General features: G+C 36.6%; 1 protein-coding gene across 7 annotated transcripts in view; it reads left to right on the plus strand.

Moving 5' to 3' along the window:
• LOC145986448 (serine/threonine-protein kinase tousled-like 2) overlaps positions 1-21,004 on the plus strand; it is a 160,268-nt gene that overhangs the window by 115,261 nt on the left and 24,003 nt on the right. For all 7 annotated transcript variants that reach the window (XM_083120470.1, XM_083120471.1, XM_083120472.1 and 4 more), the window contains 4 exons: positions 9,132-9,253; positions 9,789-9,870; positions 16,865-16,956; positions 19,221-19,368. In XM_083120470.1, the coding sequence (XP_082976596.1) occupies positions 9,132-9,253; positions 9,789-9,870; positions 16,865-16,956; positions 19,221-19,368 (444 nt within the window). The remainder of the gene's footprint in view (positions 1-9,131; positions 9,254-9,788; positions 9,871-16,864; positions 16,957-19,220; positions 19,369-21,004) is intronic.

Genomic DNA, 21,004 nt, shown 5'->3' on the forward strand with positions numbered 1-21,004 from the left:
ACTATGTCACTGCGTATAACATGTATATATCTACAGATTGTCTTTCTTTAGCAATAATAATTTTAAAAAATAACTTTTTATGGCGAAACGGCTGTTTTCCATGAGTTTTCACCTAGTATTGGAAAGTTTTGTGACATCGAGATAAGCATCACTGTTCTGGCGGCATTCAAGCATGCACCTTCCGTCACATGGGAGGCGTATCAAGCTGTATTTTTCACAGGAGAAATAACTTCCACAAAAATTGTTTTCGCCTTAGAAACCGTCATGAACAGAGATCGGGCGAAAAATACGTTTTTTTGCACTCATTTTATTCACACTCATTCCCTTCACAAGCACTCTACCGCTCGCAAGTAGGTCTGATCTAAAAATAAACACCAGACCATGCTTCAGTGATATCCAATAGCACTTGACCTCTGGCCTCCCCTCCCCCCCAAGTGCACCAATGTTACCCCGCAGCCGACAGCCACTACCCAACACGCCAGGCTTCTTTTGCCATTGTGATTTCGTTTGCTCTTGGATATGCGAGAAGAGATCGAATATGCTTGGATGTTATTTTAAATCGACCTTGTAGCGGACAATTTCTGGTAACCACTTTCATTCAAAACGTGTTCTTTGTTCCCTGTAACACTTCATAAAGAAGCGAAACTGTTAGAGATAATCAAAGCCACATAGACCAACTAAAGATCGTCAACCCTCTAAATGCATTTTCATCCAGGTTTCCGCAAAAGTTCACTTCGATCTTACGTGCATCATAATTCCCGTTTACCACTTCATACATTTTCATAACTTTGCCGATGTCCTAATATTTGCCAAAAGTGTTCCGTTGGCCGAGTGACTTCTCCCTCTTTTCTTCTCGGCAAATGTTTGGGGGGGAAGGGTGGCAATGCCGATTGTTTTCTTGCTTGTGTGTGTGCACACAGGTTGATTACAGGCGAGGGTGGAAGTGGACAGTAGACCGCTCTTTCTTTCGTTTGACTTCTAAAATGGGCAACCAGTTCCGGATGCATTCTTGAAAACAAACAAAAACCATAGGACAAGTAAAAAACAAATAAGTGCCCTTCCCCCCCCCCCTTCCCAGCTCATTTTCCGCCACTGGTCTGCACGGCAATGTAATAATTGCAGAATTCAGGTCCTAATTTTTTTTTTTAATGCTATTGAAATATTGCTCGTATTATTGTCTGTTGCAAGGTAAAACGTAAAGAAAGGGTCATTTCTTTCTTCTTCACACAGCTGATAAAAGTTCCACCTTCGACAGTTGTGTCATCTTTGAAATACGGAGGAATTTCCCTTCGACCACCTGTTGCTCCAACTTCCAGCCGGTCACCTTGTTTTTATGCTGCAACTGGCGCCAGTGTTTTGTCTAGCGTCTGCGAAGTTGTCGCTTGCCGATAACAGGTTTCATAAAGCTTGTTTTGAGTTCATTTTATGCTTTTGGGCTAATCGGGTTCCAAACCAAAATGAATATCGAGTGCGACACTGTTCAATGTGTCTTAGAGTACGCATTGGGTGCAAACAGATTGCAAGTTGCGCGTTTCCTTTTTCAGGCTGGCTTACAATGCAAGTCGAGGAAGAGTATGGACTGCTCCCTGGAATGGGGGAGGGGGTGAATTAGAAGTTGGTCGAAGGAAGGAAAACGTGACTTTTTTACGATGTATTTTACACAGCCAAACCAGAACGAAATTTACAGCCCCAACTTTTTTTTTTTTGTTTTGTTGTTGTTGTTGTGCCTAGAAAGGTAAGATCTTCCGAGAGATCTTAAATAAATAAAGGAGCAAATACCCCTTCGATTTCAAATTTTATGCAAATAAAAATTCATTTTGTAAAATGTTTTGCTTGCTTCACTCGCATTATCTGCTTTTTTTCGTTTTCATCAAGTTCAGAGCTGTAGCTAGGTGTGGCGGGAGTCGGCCATGGGCGCCGAATTAAATAAAAATTGCTCGCTTCGCTCGCATTCTGCTTGTCTTCTGCAATGTGCTGTATTTAAATAATATATGTTGTATATTTGTATTGAATAAGCTTTAAATACATACACAATTTAGTGTTAGCTTGTTGCATGTATTTTCTGTTGCTTATGTGTAAAACATATGTTGTACATGAAAGTTACACATGTATCTTCGGAATGCATTTATCATTCATTTTCTGCCATTCAAAAATACAGTTTGTGTGCTTGATTTCCATTATTAGCTAATGTGAAATTGAGGGTGTTGAAAAATGTTTCAAATTGTTTGTTCGAAACAAATGCTTTAGCACCGACCTCTTTCCCCTTTTGCGTAATTTATGAGAATAATGTCTGATACTACTATAGTAATAACAATAATAATAATGTCTATTATTATTATTATTGGTACGTTTATCCTGGTACTTGCACCCCCCCCCCCCCCCAGACAACTATTCATGGTTGCACCTCTGGTATTATTTTTTTCTTCGAATTTTGTAAATTTGGTCTGACAAAATAATTTTAGTAATTAATTCGGCATAAATGGGGGGGGGGATGTTCCACCTTTTTGGGGAGTGCATCATGGGCCTTGGGGGTCGTGGGGGTGGGCACCCCTGTTTGGGCCAAAAGAGCATATATTTATTTACTTTTTCTCATTTGCTGGGCAGCCATGGTGGCCTAGTCAGTAGGGTGTCTGACTGCCACACTCGAGACCTGGGTTTGATTCTTGGGGTGGGTAAACTAAGCTGCTACATAAAGCGGCTCTGGAGCTCACCCAGCCTGAAATATTTTTTTCCTGGGGACAACATTGAGAGGTAAAGGCTGCCCAAGTGTGGTGCTGATCACATCCTCTCCAACTCGCCAAATTGGCAGAGATCGAAGAATATGTGGGGTAAAAGCAGCTGAGCATGGTACTGATCACATCATCTCTTGCATTCCCCTATATATGCATCACGGCATGGTGCAAAGTCCACCTTCACCATTTTCTTGTTTGCGGGTGGGAGGGGGGCGTTCTCTTTCTCATGCCTCCAGGTATCATCACTAGTCTTGTAATTACTGAAAAGTGCCAAGTATTTCTGCCCCAATTTTCTGCATCTTTGAAGAGTGAAGCAAACTAATTCCAATCTTAAAATGACCAGAAGATGGAAAATCCATGCTAAATTCTGCTCAATTTGTATTTTATACGCACAAAGAAACAATGCAGAATGTGCAATGTAAATGTGTTTCTATTTTCTTAAAATTTTCCCCAAAATGCACAAGGAAGCTGTTATTTTTTAAACATATCATTCAATGAAAACCTGCATTTTTTGAGTCTAGTGATAACATCGTGTTAAAAATCATGTAAATTAAATGTTATAGCTTATTATACACTCACCTAACTTTAAGCTAATCAATCTGACACTGAAGTTTCTGGTTTTTAAAAGGTCATGTACTTACATAGTAGGTGAAGCCAAACACAGTGGGAAGCTTTGACCCATTTACAAACTTCCTTCTTCCTGATGGTGTAACCTGAGTATCAGCGTAAAAGGTGTACCCTGTTATTCAGACCTATTTTTAAAGGAAAAAAAGTAATCTTGTGCGCTGGCAAATACAGTGTATTCTATTCGATGTGGCTAATTTTTTAAGTTACACTTTTTGCCAAAACTAATTGTTGTTATAGCACAGGATATTAGTACTATAACATGACAATGAAATATTTAAATATAATGCATGCTTTAGGAGAGGCAGGAGGGCAAGTCATCAAATTTTGCGATCATGATAAGTCCCTTAGAGGTATTTAGCATAAATTTTTGCTATAGATGAGACATAGTGGAACTTCGATGATCACATGTTCTTCAGAGAACTGTGATTCATTATCATCATCCTTCATTCTTTGCAGTTTCCTCCCTCTGGCTGGGTTGACGTAAAAGTCAAGTCTTTCCATTTTCTTCTGGTCTTCCACCACTCCTCTCTTTCCATGGTGTTCCAATTTTGTCCTCTTCTCTCCTAACACTCTCCGCTATCTGCTCTTTCCACTGACATCTTGGACTCCCCTTTGGCCTTACTTCCACTCCTTGTGCATTGTAAGCTCATACTGGCAGTCTTTCTGCATCCATCCTCTTCATGTGCCCAAACCATCTCATCTGTGCCTGATCTATTCTGTCCTGAAGCTTCACTACCTACCCCTACTGTCTGTCATATCTCCTCATTCCTTATTCTGTTCCTTCTAGTCTTCCCCAATATGCTCCTTAAAAATTTCACCTCCACTGCCTGCATCTTTCCATTCTCTCTCTCTGTCTTGTCCAAGTCTCTGCTCCATACATAATTATTTGCACATAGTATGTGTTGTACAGGGTGGTCCAAAAGTGTTGAGACTCCCGAATAAAAGTTGAATGTTGTGAGACACTTCCACAAAGTGTCTTACAACATTCTCATAGTGTTCTGGTGTTCCGCCCTATGAAAAAACTCTGTAAAAAGTACCTTCTTCCTTAAGCAAGGATGAAAAAACCTGTTCATTTGACAAATCCAAGTAGCCCCAAGCATTTAAGGTTACGTCGATGGAAAATCGTATTCCACACAGCACGCCACACCATTAACTAACCATTCGGATGTGATCTGTCCAAAATGGGTTATCAGATAAAATCCATCGAATATTCTGTTTATGAACTTCCTTATGAACATGAAAATTAGCCATGTCAATGTGAAGGACTTTTCATTCAGTGGAAATGTCACACTGTAATTGTTCGAGACAACCATTCGTAATGCGCAGCTCTTCGTGGATGTATCCGATTAATATCGTGTGCAATGGTATGGGAACATCTCTCCTTAGACGTCACTTTGATCTTGATGCGTTACTGACACGCCAAATACATTTTAATACTTTTTTCTGACACCTCGAAAAGGAGCAAATTGGTACAAGAAAGAATTCAGTAATGACATTTTACTGGTTAAAGATACGAAGAAAGAAACTTTACCATTGCATTTCTCATGAAATTCTATCCTGATTTGATATATATCACCTCCTTCCCCTTTAAACTTTTGAAGTTGAATTCAAGATGGGGGCCATCATCGTCATATGCCCTATAACATTTTCACCCACCTCTATTACAAACCTACAATGTTAGTTTTGTGGAACAGTATGTCATTCAACTTTTATTCAGGTTTCTCCACACTTTTGGACCACCCTGTATATTACCTTCTTGCATTTCATAGGTACATTCCTGTTCCATATTAATCTTTGAATGCTTTGATAGAGTCCACCACCCATTCATCCTCTTCTGTTTACCTCCTCATTTATTCTTCCACTTCTGTTTACCTCCTCATTTATTCTTCCACTTCTCTCAATTATGCTTCCTAGATATTTGAAACTCCACTACACTCAACTCTTCCGTGTCCACCTTTATTCTTTGTACATTTCTGGCACTGTTTCTTGTTGTTATTAGCACTTCACTCTTTCCTGCACTGAATTTCATTCCTGCTCTGTTGATTTCCTCTTGCCAACTATCAAGCTGTCTCTGTACGGTCGTGGAAATAAATACTTCCCCCTTAAGACTTCTGGTATTAAGCTCTGTGGGGGAAGTATTTTTTCCATGACAGTACTACTACTTCCCTGTCCCCCTATTGCTAAATCATCAGCGAACAACAGGGCCTTTCTCTTCCTTTCCCATCTTCATCCCCACCTCTTTATTAGTTGCATCCATTGTAATTATGAAGAGCAGTGCGGAAAGAGCACTTTCCTGTTTTAGTCCATTACTTATACTGAACCACTCCGTTCTTCACACAGCTCTGGTTGCCCTTCTATGTGCTCCTCACTCGACACACTATCTCTTCCTCGACTCCTATCTCTTTTTTAGAGCTTTCCAGATTTTTGTTCTGTCCATGCTATCATATGCCTTTTCTATGTCTAGCAATGCCATAATCAAATCATTGCCATACTCATAGTGCCTTTCTTGTAATTGCCTTATGGTAAATATCAGATCTACTGTTGATCTGCTTCTAAATCCATACTTTTTCTCTCTCATGTTCAGCTCTGTTACTTTATTTTCTCTAATATTTTCTCATACACCTTTGCTGAGTGGCACATTAGTGTCATTCCTCTATAGTTTTTACATTCCTTTCTGTCCCCCTTCTTGAATATGTGACCCATTTGTGCCTTTGTCCAATCTCTCGGCACTTCTCTCTCTTGCCACGCTGTTTTCATCACACTGTACATCAATCACTTTTGCTCCTAGTATCATTTCCCAGGGTTGCTATGAATCTGGAAAACCAGTAAAACAGGAAAATGTCAGGGAATTTTGCAAATTGTCTGGAATTTACGTGCATTTTGGAGTCTGCAAGAGAAAAAGTTGCAAAATGAACAAGCGGTTCACTTCCACTTCCACTTCTGGATTCGGTTCTTGTGATTCCACTTCCAAAAAAAGATTCAATTTAGAAACTTGTTTCTTTCGTTTTTATGATTCTCAGTCGTGTGCAAAATTATGGTTCCTTCGAATTTCTGCAATAAATTTTCACTTTTATAATACTAGATATTAGAAAGAATATCAAAGTAAAACTTGCAGTCCCAATATCTGATTGATAACTAAAGTACATTGACAATATGATCATAATTATCGGAAAATTGGTGAAGATGAGGTTATAGTCTATTTTTCTGTAGATCTTATGTCACCCCATTACTGGTTGAAGACTTCACACCTCTAGGTAGGATTGTGGGAGGGAGACAGGCCAAGGCCCTTCTAGGGCTGTCGAGTCACGTATTATTATTATTATAGTCTTGTTGGCATTTCCTATAGAATTCCTATATGCAACAAAAAATTCTCCAGATGCTGTGTACTTACAAATGTAAGCAAAAAAGCAGCATTTTCTACGACACTATAAATCTTCCAGAAAATGAAAAATTGTGTATGGTTTATGAACTTTTTATATTGTGGAGATCTGTTATGCTGAAATAATCCACCTCTGGAATGAAATTTGCTTAAAAAAAGTTGTGAAAGTGAATATTCATAATAACTAATGAATTATATATTTAATTGAAAAACACAGGGTTCAAAAATAAAAATCATGATGATAAATATGTCTGGAAAAATTTTACTCTTGGACTGGAAAACCTGTAAATGTCGGGGAATTTCATAATCAAAAAATGTTAACAACCCTGATTTCCACTGACACTTCATCTATTCCAGGTGCTCTACCATTTTTTTCTTCATGTTTTCTTTTCCTTCACTTCTTCATGTTCATTTCCTTTTTTCACGTTCAGCAATTTCTCAATGATTTTGCACATTCTCATTTCTTCATTCTCTTCTGCAACGTTTCCCCTTTCATCCTTTAGCTTGCAGCTATCTCGTCTTTCTCTTCTCCTTCCTCTCACTAATCCACACAATACTTTCTTGTTTTCATCTACATCTTCTTCTAGCACTTTGGCCCATTCTTCCATCCACTTCTTTCCTCCTTTACCATTCTTGCCTCTTGATTCTTTTCCATGTACTATTTTCGTGCATTTTGTAATTTAACTTTAAACCATTTTCTAAATGCACAATTTTTGTTTTTCACTGCCCCTCTAGTTTTTTCATTCCACCAAGGTGTTTCTTTCTTCTTTCTTTTCTTGCTTGTCCTTCCACATACCTTTTCGGCTGCCTCTACTAATTCTGTTTTAAATCTTATCCATTCTGTTTCTACTCCTTTGGGTTCATCTCTGGGCTCTTTAGTATGCAATATTTCTTGATATTTCTCTTTTATCATTTATCCTTGAATTTCCACACTCTTATCCTTCTCTCTTTTTCCTTTCTCCTTTTTATATTTTGTTTTCCATCTCCTCACATCTCCTACTGTAGCCTGTGGTTATTGTCTAAGTTCTCACTGGGTATCACTTTAATGTTGTTCATTATCATCTTTATTTGTTTATCAATATATAATCTATTACAGACTTTTGTTCATTATTCTAACTGTATCTTGTAATTTTATGGCTGTCATATTTTAAAGAATTTTAACACTTGTAATCCAGTAAAGCTCCAGGAAAGCTTTACATTAGGTTCATTGGAACCAGAAAGGTAAAATGAATAGAGCAGGTAAATGTAAAATCCGCGAACACAAAAACTGGGCTCCCACTGTAGATACCTCAAATTGTAGGAATTAACAGCATTTCATTAAAATTGGACAATGTGTCCTAAGATGGCAGATTTAAAAAAAATGCTTTTCACAATGTTACAAGTGCAGTTGTCTTCAAAACTATCTGGAATACATTTTCAGGGCGTGAGAAACTGAATTTTCTATTGATTTATTTGGGTCATAATCTTTTGATAACATTTAGAAAATATAGGGGCAATCATTTTTACTGCAATAACTGTTGCATATTTAAAGTTTTTGAGTTGAAATTTGGACACTTGCTATATATCTTGCTCATATTGCATTTGAGTGGAATAAGTCGGTCAATGCATTTCAAGTTGGAGGGCAAAATCCAAACAATTTTATTTTGTGTTGGAAAAGGTTCAAATTCTGTTGTATTCTCTAAGCTTCATTTTTATAGATAAAGCAACTTAAATGTCAGTAGTTTTAGGGAATCACTCAAGCTGCATTTTTAAAATAAAACTTTTCTAATATAATGCATAATTTAGGAGGCTTATAGCACTATGAAACTATTTAAATCAAATTAAATAGGCATTGTAATAATTTCATAATCAACAATTTTGCACAAACTTTTTAATTTCTCTTGAAATTACATGTGTGGAATAACTAGTTATAAATATGTGCGACCAATGAAAAGAACACATTTTGCCAAACTTCTAACCTCAAATAATAACTTACGAGTTTATGTAAAGCAGAATAATATTTATAGACTGGAGGAAATCTTTTCAAAAATTCCTGTTTGCAGTGAGCTGATATAGTTATTACACATTTACACCTCTCTCAAAACCCAAAAGAAAGATCAAAAGCATATCTCATAGGATATTTACTTAAACTCCCATGTTTGATAATGAAATATTTGTTACTCGCCAACAACAAATAATTATGATTGTAATTTTAAATTCAAATTAATCTTTAGAGCTCCCCGAGCCAAACTCCTATTTTTTATTAATTTTAATGTTAATAAGTAGTTTTATTGTCTCCACTTAAAGAGTGAATAAGAAAAATCTTTTTACGTACTGTAATTAATGTTGTTCTATTATTTCCTTATGTACATTTTGGGATGGTTGTTATATGCTTGTGTGTCTTTCTACTCCAGCTTCGGCAAAGTGCTCTGAAAAAGGAAGATGCTGATCTGCAGCTTGAAATGGAAAAATTGGAAAGAGAAAGAAATCTACATATTAGGGAATTAAAACGAATTCATAATGAAGATCAATCAAGGTAAGACTAGTAAATGATGGTAAAATTATCTCTATTGTTCAGTTTCTTTACAAAGTCTTTGAAATATTCAATGTACTCTCACTAAAAAGTATACAGATTGTAATTGAATGATGATGCACATATTTTACAACTACCTTAGTTGAGTATGTCTGTGCTTCATGTGTAATTGTGCAAACTTTCTTGCGGGCAAGTAGACTTGTTAAATTAAATAAGGCTAAGACAACAGTGACACCAGAAAAATATTAGAAGGGAGTAGGTTTACACAAAATGCTACTAAGTTGAATAAAAAAATCATAATACTGTAATTATGATACCATCATAAATTGTTGAGTGTTTTTTTCTTAAAGCAGGGACACGTTTCAGGAACATCTGAAAAATCTAAACAATCAGCATGTTTATGATTTATTTTAGCATACTCACTCTATAATACATATTTCAACAAAACATTTTGTTCATGTTGAAGGAAAACTAGATTGTTCTTACTGTTTTTAATAATAATGGTAACAGTACTAATACTTTTTTCCCTTTGTTGCAGGTTTAATAACCATCCTGTACTAAATGACAGGTATCTTCTTCTTATGTTATTAGGCAAAGGAGGGTTTAGTGAAGTACACAAGGTAAGTTAAAGTTCTTGGCCGTTTATAATTTTTTAGATAATTATAAACAAAATATATAATGACACGATTAAAATTATATTCATGTAGTTTGGAAACTTATTTCCAAATGATGGATAAACAAATAAAATGAACCTGTTGCAGTAAAAGGTTAAAATATATTTGCGTTTCCACTCTTCGAAACCAAGGTCTTCTTTGAAAACCAGCACCTAAAACAAGTAAAAACTGATAAAAGAACTTGGGAATGAAGGAGGTGACTGTTGATATGTTTCCCTGCAGTCACACCTAGTCTTATCTATAAATCCTACCTTTCCCTCTTTCCCAATCAGATTTTTACTTGAACCAAGTCGATACGATGTGTTACTATTGGCCAGAGTAGTGGTATTGGAATTGGAAAGTTAGAATTCAAATTTAATCACCTATGCCAGCTGAAACTTTCCTGGAGTCTTGAGTACATGAATAAGGATCTGTAGCATCTTAGACTGAAACGTTTGTCCCCTCCCCAGTGTCTCATATTTTCAGATATCACAATATTTTTGCTTAGTGCTATAGAGATGTTTGTTCTTATAACTTCAATGTGTGTCATTCATATATCAACTCAATTAGTTCTGTAATAAATACAAGTATGAGAAATACTAACTTTATGTGCGAGACTTACTTTTAATGGTTTTGTTAATTTTGGTGGCCCATGCCACCATCCACTTGGGAACGTCTGTTAGTTGGGCTTTCGGTTCCTGTCATTTCCCTGTGTGCCACTAGGAGCACTGGCAGAGGGGGATTTGCCACTAGGCTAGGCTATAGCCTAGGGGCCGTACAAAAAATGAGACACTGAAGGGACAGAAATTGACTTGAGTGTCTCATTTGTTAGTTTTGCTGCCATGAAAGCCAGTAGGAAACAGTTTTAGGCGAGTGTTCTCTTGCTAAATCTAAATGTATTGTTTCATGGAAGTTTAATAAATAATTTTTAATCAAATGTGTTTATATTTTAAAGATTCCACACAGCATGTAATTATTGGAAGTGAAGTACCATGATATGAGTTGAATTGTTGTTTTAAGTCCATTTTATGCACAGAAAGGCTAATCGGGACTGGACCTACAGTTTAAAGTGGGATCCGAACCACTGTGCCATGTGTATCCACCAGGTATCGAACCTGGGACACCTTGATTACAAGGCAACAACGCTACCACTGCGTTATCAGAGAGGCCCCGTAGTACCATGATAACAAAACTGTTAATAATAATAAGAATATAAGAAAGGCCCAAAACAAAGGATAGCCTAGGGCAGTGGTTTCCAAAGTGTGCACTGCGACACCCTGGCTTACAAGGTCGCCACAAAATGTTCTAATAGGTTCACTGAATAAATTCAATGAACGATATGATTGTTCCACATACGCACTTATTTAGTGCTTTTTACCTTCCTGAATTTAAAATATATGTTTATTTTTTTTACTTGAGGCAAGCAACCTAACCACACTAACAGCGCGTTGGATGCTGCAGAAAGATCTTGAAACACTAAGGGCACCGTGAAACGAAAAAGTTTGGGAACCACTAACATAGGGGCCCAATTTTTTTAAAAATTATCCCCTGAGCGCTGGTGTAGTCATTTCATTTTCTGTGTTTGTTGCTTGCATTGGGTTTCAGTTGCTGCAGTAGTGGGAGCCAAATATGATGCAACTGGCCGCTGTCAAATGTTAAGCTCAAGTGGAAAACACACAATTGCATGCATCTCTTTCATTTTGGTATCAATTAGCACGTACGATGGACGCCTACCTGAAACTTTTTTGACAGTGTGCCTGTTGAATTTGAGATAGTTGGCTGGGATTTTTTGACATCTGTCAAGTGCTGTTGGGTGCGTTCATTGCACTCACACAGGGAGAGAGGAAATATAGTTTATTTGTGTTTGTTCAGAGCATTGGCTATTTTGGGCACTGGTTTGTGTGCTACAGTTGGGAGCTGAGAAGACTGCGAGGCTGAGGAATGCGAAACTGACCTGCCTGTTGTTGCCGTGTGCAGCCAGCTCATCTTCCTTTCAGGGTGGCAGCGGCATAAATGAAAAAGGCATGGTACGAAAATGCATTGCAAATGAATGGAAGATATTACATAGCAACAAGTAAAAGCAATACTAATAATGGAGGAATTTTATTTTGATGATTAAAGTATTTGTACAATAACATGCTTTCCACTCACCTTTCATCAGTCATCGTCACTATCTGATAAGGTTTGTGCCAATTCCGATCCCGAAGATGAATCACTGTCACTGATATTGTCGTCTTCATCACTGTCAATACCACCTAATGAAATAACAATTCTATCCACAGTGTCCTCCATCAGACCATCTTTCTGCCAGTAGTCCTGTTCGACAGTGATGACATGCTTGTCATATCCTTCCCAGTCAGCTGGCGTCACAGATTCCACCGCACTTTTTGTCACTTCCTCCAACCTTGACAATGTCAAATCTCCTGTTATATTTTTCTCCCTCACAAGTAGTTTTATTTTAGCCCACGCTAGTTCAATGGCATTCAATTCGCACATGTAAGGAGGCAACCGAAACACTGAATGGCCATTCATCTTCAAAAGTTCGTCCACACAAAAAATCTTATCTGGCGGCCTGTACTTTTCGATCAATTGGAATAATTCAAATTTTTTCATGCTTTCTGAAAATGGCACTTCGTTTAGTCTTAACCAGTCTATCATCTCCTGCTTCACAGAATATTTAGTCGGAGGCTTAATCACCTGTATGTTGTGGTAGGGAGTGTTATCCAATACACAAACACTTGCCCTCGGGAGGGCTGGCAGAAGTTTTTCCCTCACCCATTTCTCAAAGTTAACCGAATTCATCTGTCCATGATAGTCTCCGGTTGCCTTTCCTGCCCTAAATATAAAGTTTGCTACATTTATGGAGCCGTGCCTTGAACCAGCATGAACTAAAATTAACCTATTGGAGGAACTGGTGTTGGTTGACACTCCTTGTACTGAGTCACTTTGCCAGCATTTCCCAAAGGTGAGATTGTTGTCGACCCATGACTCGTTGATATATACTATCACACGATTCTCCGATCTCAATTTTTTTAATTGCCCTTAGATATTTGGCACGCCAATGAACAATATTTGGACGTTCTATGAGAATTTTTCTGTTGCTTCTGCATTTTTTCCAACCGAAACCCATATCATGAAGCAGACGACGTAAACTATGCACTTTCCACGGAAAATTAATTTTTTCACGAATGGCTGAAAGAAGTTTCGGTGCCGTTGGTATTGTATTTTTCACAAGGTAAAATTCTTGTATTACGTCTCTGATGACCCTTCGATCGAATTCGTCGCAATGGAATTTGTATTGCTCGGCTCGTCGTCGTTTCTTACCCGGTGTAGACAGTGACGTCTCGCCCGCTTCATGGGCCTCTTTCCTTATTTTTGATACACACCGCACGGATACGCCCGTGTAATTAGACACACACAAATGTGATTGCTGTAGCAAGTACTTTAATTTTCCTTCTTTGGCCTCTTCATCACACTGCTGTATCACGTTTCTTATTATCTCCCTAGCTTCACTGTGAATTGTCTGTCCCATTCTTCGCGAAGAAGACATACTCGCACTGCAACAATGGAACAAGAGCACTGAAGTTAGTAAGATGCACACACACAGATCGAAAATAGTATATAATATAGTTGGGAAAGTAGCGCAGTCTTCCCTCCCGAAACTGAAAAAAGAGGGTCGTGGGAGGTTCCAACTCTGAAGTCACTCACGGGACAGGGGTGACGTTGTCACTGACCTTTCTGCTTGTTATAGGATCTGCATTTGTGCGAGGGAACTTGAAAGTGCCTTGTGTTTCCTTTTCTGTAGCTTGTGTGATAGTGGGGATTTTTTTTTTTTGCAACAACAGTAACACTTCAGTAAGATGCCGTGAAATTGTGCTGTTGCTTTGTGCCAGAACGACTCAAGAAATACAGTAGGTGTAAGCTATTTGCTCCCAAAGCATGGCTGTATTTAGGGGGGAGGGGTTAGGGTTCAAGCCCCCCTCCCCTACCGAAACTTCTGGCATGTTGGATTAATGCGAGTTCAGAAACGAAAATTTGTAACATATTTTTAAATAAAATATTCGAGACAATTCTGAAATTATAGAGTTGAAATTTTCAAACATTTTGAATTCTGAAATTTGAGCGAAACTGGTTTCATTCTCAGAATCACAGCCCACCCGCGACCCCTTCATTTTCACTTCTGCTGTCCTCTTTCCAGTGCTGTTCCTGGATCAGACTGAAAATTCCCTAGCGATTATCCCAAAATTCCAGTTACAACTTTTAATTCCCTGTTCGATAAGGGTTTAAATGCCCCTTTATAAGAATTCAAACCTAGAATATCCTGCTTCATAGCGTGTTACATTCACTATCCTTCACTCAGAAGTCGATATAGTACATACTGTACATTTAACCTATATGCAGTCCTATAAAGCACATACTTGTATAGTGCATATTGGTTGTATATAATGCTGTTTGGAAAGCATAGTTACAATATGAGCGTTGGAAAGTGGGATCGAACTGGTCTATAGAATAGACATCGTTTATTGCAAGTTACAAAATAGCACAACGTTTGTTAGTTTTATTGTTAATAACGGAAATAAAGTCCAGTTAGTTAGTATTCGAACAGAATAACCGAAGAAAAACAGCGTTAGATATAAAAATTGAGGTTACAATGCAGGTACCAGGTTATGTTTTACCATTTAAACCAAAGAATTACTGCTTTCCACAGTTTTCAAAATTCCAAAAATTAATTTTCATGTGAATGGTCAAACAACATAATTTTTATGACTAAAGATTATGCGATGCCCATGAGAAAAATTTTTCCTGCCTACGGCCATGTCCCAAAGGATCCGATTATGTGCAAGATGTGGGTTTCAAAGTGTAAGAGATTAGATCCTGTTGATATGAAAACAGCCACAGTGTGCTCATCACATTTTCTGGATGCCGATTACGAACGAAACTTAAAAGCAGAACTGCTGATCAATACCTGTAGAACACAGCTTAATAAAAATGCTGAACCAAGTTTAAATTTACCTGGTTGTGTGGTGAATTGTAGTGTGCAACAACCAAATTACATAATTGATCGAAGTGGACGTGCCAATAAACGTCAAGATTCGAAAGCGAGCAGTGGAAAACTTGAAGAGTTATCTTCTTGCAAAAGAATTTGCATGGCACACAATAATTCAGAGACTTTGAGTACTGGAAATATACTCAATATACCCAATCTCCAACAATAATAGAGAGTTGAAACTGTGAAAAAGAAATTAAAATGTGCTGAAGAACAAGTAAATAAACAATGCAATTGTTTATTACATAAAGTGAAGAATGTTCAAATTAGCAATAAACGTTTGAGGCAACAATTAGTAAAACTTTACAAATTAAAGCAATCTGCTTCCAACGTGACTAAGAAAGTAAGGGTGTGTGCTTTTTGTGTATTTCCTAGCGTCTTGTTAATGCTTCTTCGCGAGAGCACCTGACACGGTTGTCCCTCGGGAAAGATGTGAACAACCGGAGAGTCCCGATTCCATTATCAGATTCTCACCCTTTCCTACAGGAACTTCTGTATGTCTGGCAACACTGAAAAATTGAACACCAAGTCAAAGCTTCCCTCCCCACACTTCCTCCCTGTTCACCCCCGAACCTCACCCCGCACTCGCAGTCTTCTCAGCTCTCAACTGTAGTTATGTCAAATTGCCTTAGGGTCTTAGCAAGGTGGTTGGATGTAGTATGGTGGTAAGGGGAGACAATCCATTTCATTTTTTTGCCGTCTGCTTGCTGGTGATGGTTTGGATGTCAGATCTGCATCTGTGCTATACTGCTGTAAGTCCCGCAAATAAAGTTAGTAATTTGCTTATGCATATTTATTATACTACTGTTCTGTATTTCCCAAACATGAATCAATAGTTCTCTGTATGCGGAGTTTAGGAGCATTTTGCAAACTTATGAAAAAAATTTGCAGAACATGAAAATTAACTTCTCCCTGAAACTGTAGCTGCCTAGGTGATGTAGTTTATTAGACTACTAATATGAAGCAATATGAAATAATTGTAAAAGTAGAAACTGCACTTGTATTCATTTATATCAGAAAAATCGTGCCGAAAATTTTGGAACAGATACGTGTACTTTAATTTAGGGATGGACCAATATGAAACTTCGCCTGGTATAAAATTTACCGGTAACAAAAATTCTACCGATCCAATATAAAATTCAAATGATCCTTGGTACTTCCTTAAAAATGTATGCTACCAGATGACAGCAGTACAAAAGTATTGTATCATAATGGCAAAATATTGTGTGAAATTAAAAGAGATTTATACATATGTTGGGTCGAAATTATCGATATATATGCCTATATCGGCCAATACTGATAAGAGTACCGATTAATCTGTCCCATCCCTACTTTATTTATTTCTGATTCCGAGATGTTTAATACATGAGAAAGTTGTGAAGACACATTCGTTGAAGGAAAATTTGTATAGCTTTTCATAGCCTTGCTTCTTTGTTTACTTGCTAGTTTTCTGATATCTCCAGAAACTCTGCAGCCTGCTGGGTAACATGTCATGTCACTGCTTATATTCTGCACTATTTAAGTTATTACAGTGCATAAGTATTGGTATCAATATTTGGTGGGACTGTGTGAGAGTATCAGTATTAGGTTCAACTTATCCCCCACCCCTTTTTTTAAAGAGGGGTGAAAAACCTTTTCAGACTTTGATCCTTTACTGCAGTAACATGAAGAATTACCAAGAATTACAGAAAATTTATTTTTTCCAAAGATTAATATTTTGGATGTTATTTCACATTCTGATGTTTGATTTCTGTTTCTTGGTAACCTTTTGTTTTGTTTTTACATGATGATAAAAAATATTTCCAGATATATCATGAGGGCACTGTTTCAAGACGGGACTGAATTTTCTTTTGCATAGATTTTGATGTCTCACATTGTTATCTGTTTGTAATTTAATGTTGGATTTCATTTCAGGCATTTGATCTGAAAGAGCAAAGGTACGTAGCTTGTAAGGTTCATCAGCTCAACAAAGACTGGAAAGAAGATAAGAAGGCTAATTATATCAAGTAAGTGGTTTCAGAGTTAGTATTTTGCTTGTGTGAATTGGTGCTTTTAAATGTGTAATTCTTCACTAAATGTTGCCATTTTATATTTGGTTCAATGCCGGTGTGGTAAATTTTGTATCTATAAAAAAATTCATATGTCTAACCTTGTATGATATGTGTGTATGGAGAATATATATTCATCATCTCAACAAGCATTATTGTAAACTTTAATTATGTATATCTGTGAGACGTTTTCATTGTATTCGTGGCATCCACCCAATCTCCTCCCATAAGAACACTGTAACAAATAAAGCAGTGTTTTTTTTTTAAAAATAGCATTTCTATTTGATAAATTTGTGATTGTGGAAAAATGCTAATTGTAACTGAGTCAATAGAAATTTTCACTTATACCTAGGGACCTTCATTTTTTGCAAATGAAATAACACCAAAAAATGTTTGTTGTTTAGAAAAAAGTTTGTATATCTGCAGAGACGACATGTTCTAAGCACTTTTTTCATTCATTTGAAATCACGAAACAATGTGAATTTGACATGAAATGTGAATTGTGTCCTTTTTGTGGATTTCAATATATTTTGTACTTAAAAAACTAAAAATGTACCATAGTTAGGCATATATGATGTGCACGTTTAAAAAAATAACAACTATGGTGCATGTTTACATGGAATAATTGTGACAACTGCATGAAACCAGGTGTAAATAGATGTTTTCCATGATTTTTCAACTTCTATCAGAATGTTTTGCGTCACCAAGCAAAGTGGTGGGCTTCTGGTGGGAAATCAAGTGTGTACCTATCATCATTCGGGAGCTCTAACATTGGTATTTGTCATGTGAAAAGCGGAAATTAATTTGCTCAAAAATCATTTCCATCATATGATTTACAACCAGGCATAGGCCATGTGACTTACAAATTGAAATATTAGTTGGTATAATTGTGGGTATGTATATTTGGCAGAAAAGTGTCTTATATAAAAGTGCGATTTTTTTTTTTGGGGGGGGGGGAATAGTCCTGAAAATTATGGTCCCTGTTGATACTTGAAAATTGTAACATATCAAAGCAATTCGGAGTATTCATAAATTGAAATGTGTATGTATATATATATATATATATATATATATATATATAAGAGCTTTCTTTTAAAATATTCATAATTTCACATAAGATACCAATATATATTCCATGTACCTATACATTGGCATCAGTATCAGCTCAGCCCTAATCAATGTTACATATTTACTTAGTTATTGTTTCAAGTGGTGCATGATGGATGTAGAAGTTGCTAGATTTTTAAATTGGTAATTAATTTTTAAAATATTTTGTATGTGCTGTATGCACCATGCGTTCAACATTGTAAAGATCTTATAAAATTACCTTGTTACATACATACAAGTATACACACCTACAGCTTCCACATTGCAGATTACATTCTGATTGAGACATTAGGGATAGTGCAGGTTAGTTGGTATCAGTTGAAAGGCATATCAGTTTATCACTAATTACAGGTAATTCAGTATTTCTATAAATATTGTGTAGTGTAGTGCAAAATTATGCCATTTGGTATGAAATAAAGGTATAATTCACATACCCCAGTTTTTAAAGTAAATGTGTAAATATACGTAGTTCCTCTTTCTATGGCAAAACCCCTTGCAATCGTCCGGTTGCATACAATAATTATGAAGGTTAATGAACCATTTAGGTTTTCATGGAATATTATCTAATAAGTAGAATATTGGGCTTCAGTAAATTTTATATCTGTACTTTATATTGTCATTGGCAAAAATTTCATAGTGGTCTATGGTCTATGCTTGCAAGAAATAACTTTCAACAAGTGTGGACTAGCATGGTTCCCATTGACATGTAAATCCTGGTCAAGGAATTTCGTAAATATAATTTAAAAATATGCAAATGTCGGAATCTTTTTTTTTTTTTATTAGAGAATTAAAAGAAGTTCATTTATTTGTAACATTGTTGAATAATTTCTCCTTATGTTGAAGACATCATATGCTTTTATTAGTATGTTTAAGTATTACAAATGTAGTCTGGAATTGTATTTGAAAATACAGTACGTAAAGAAGTCAATTTTTCGTGTGTGGAGGTTGGGGTGGATACAATGGAAATTCAGAGGTGTCAGAGAACATTCCTCTTTGTTTGAAGTAATATTTTATGTAGAATCCTCTACTCATCCATAATTATAACTTGTACATAATTCAGATAACATTGTTAAAAAATGTGCAAGTAAATCTTAATGTATTTCTCTTTTATTTAGACATGCCTTGAGGGAATACAACATTCATAAATCACTAGATCATCCAAGGGTGGTTAAACTCTACGATGTATTTGAAATAGATGCAAATTCCTTTTGTACAGTGTTGGAATACTGTGATGGCCATGACTTGGATTTTTATCTCAAGCAGGTGAGTCTTTGAATGAAAGTTTAGATTTGTAATTGGAGAATACAGGTATATTTAACAAGATTTTTTGTATTCAAAATTCTCTGTGAATTGCTTATGCCATGCAGATGTACTGCTTGGTGCAAGTAAATGCATGGTCTGAATGTGGGGGCGGGGTCTGGGTTCAAGTCATAGTAGTTTATAGAACTTCCTAGGGCAAAGATGATTCTGTTAATGAGCATCATCCTCATATTATATTTGAAGGAAATTGGTCATATATTTATATATTTGGAATTTTTTGTTCAGGTTTTAAGTTAGAGATTTATAATGTATAAAAAGGTGAAAATACTTAATCGACGAAACAAAAAAAAAATAAAAATATTCTGAATAATTTCAATGTAATTAGAAGTTGATGTAGAGGTCTTGGTAGTGTGTGTGTTTGATTTGCCATTTTGCTTATTCTTATGAGTTTGGACAACATTCCCTGTTACACCTTGTCACAAAACCTGAATGCGAATTAAGTAACTGCCATTTATCTATAGGAGACAGATTATTATTTTTGCTTTTTTTTGGTGGCTATTCATGAATTTATAATTTCAGTTACATAGAGCTACTGCCATTAATATATTAACATGAGAAACCTGCAGCAGTAGTATGCCAGCAATTTTTGACAAGTGTGTTTGTATAGTATTTAAAAAAAAGTTGTTGGTTGATTGATTTGGTTGATTTGTTGTTTTAAGTCCACTTTATGCACAGTAAGGCTAATCGGGACTGGACCTACAGTTTAAAGTGGGATCCGAACCACTTGTGCCTCCACCGGGTATCGAACCCAGGACCACTTTATTACAAAGCAAAGACGCAACCACTACACCATCGGGGAGGCCCAATATTTTTAAAAAAAGGTTTGTTGCGGAATAAAATATATAATTTTCACATTACAGGGTGTGCACATATATATAATTATCACAAAGATAGAATGTCCCTCTTAGAAATCCAAAATATTTATACATGTCCCTTTGCTAGATACAGCCAACATTCTTGGGGCCACTTTCTGGAAGGCTGCATATACCACAGCTTTGAATTTATTGTTTATTAAATTACAGTGCTTCCACACTGAATCCTTGATCAAACCCCAGAGTGCATTATTCGGGGTCATTAGATCAAAGCTTCTTGGAGGCCATGGAAGAGGACAATTGTCCAATCCTTTTTCCATCCAGCGATTGAAAAACTTGTGTTCACCAGCCATTGAACAACCAATGCAAAGTGGGCTGTTGCCTCATCATGCTGAAATCATACACTGTTTAGAATTTCCATGTCTCACACTTCTCAGATGGGCCACAAGTGCGAACATCATTTGGATCATTTGGTGATAACTAACAGTATCAACAAAGTCAGTAAAAAAAAAATGCAACAGTTGCATTGCTGTCATTCCAGTCCAGATCATGACATGAGGTGGATGGCACTCTTCTTTGAAGAAATGCAGTGTTTCTTTTCCCCAAACTGCACAATGAAGTAGCTAATAGCATTTTTTATCGATTTTCTGTTAACTTGATGTGCATGGATCCACACACAGGCCACCAAGAGCACCTCAATTGTGTAATCACTTGTGTTAGCCATCACTTCAAGTCCCATGTGCTCCGACTCTCAAACAATGAACTCA

This window comes from Lepisma saccharinum, chromosome 4 (assembly GCF_977018435.1).
Source record: "Lepisma saccharinum chromosome 4, izLepSacc3.1, whole genome shotgun sequence".
Lineage (NCBI taxonomy): Eukaryota > Metazoa > Arthropoda > Insecta > Zygentoma > Lepismatidae > Lepisma > Lepisma saccharinum.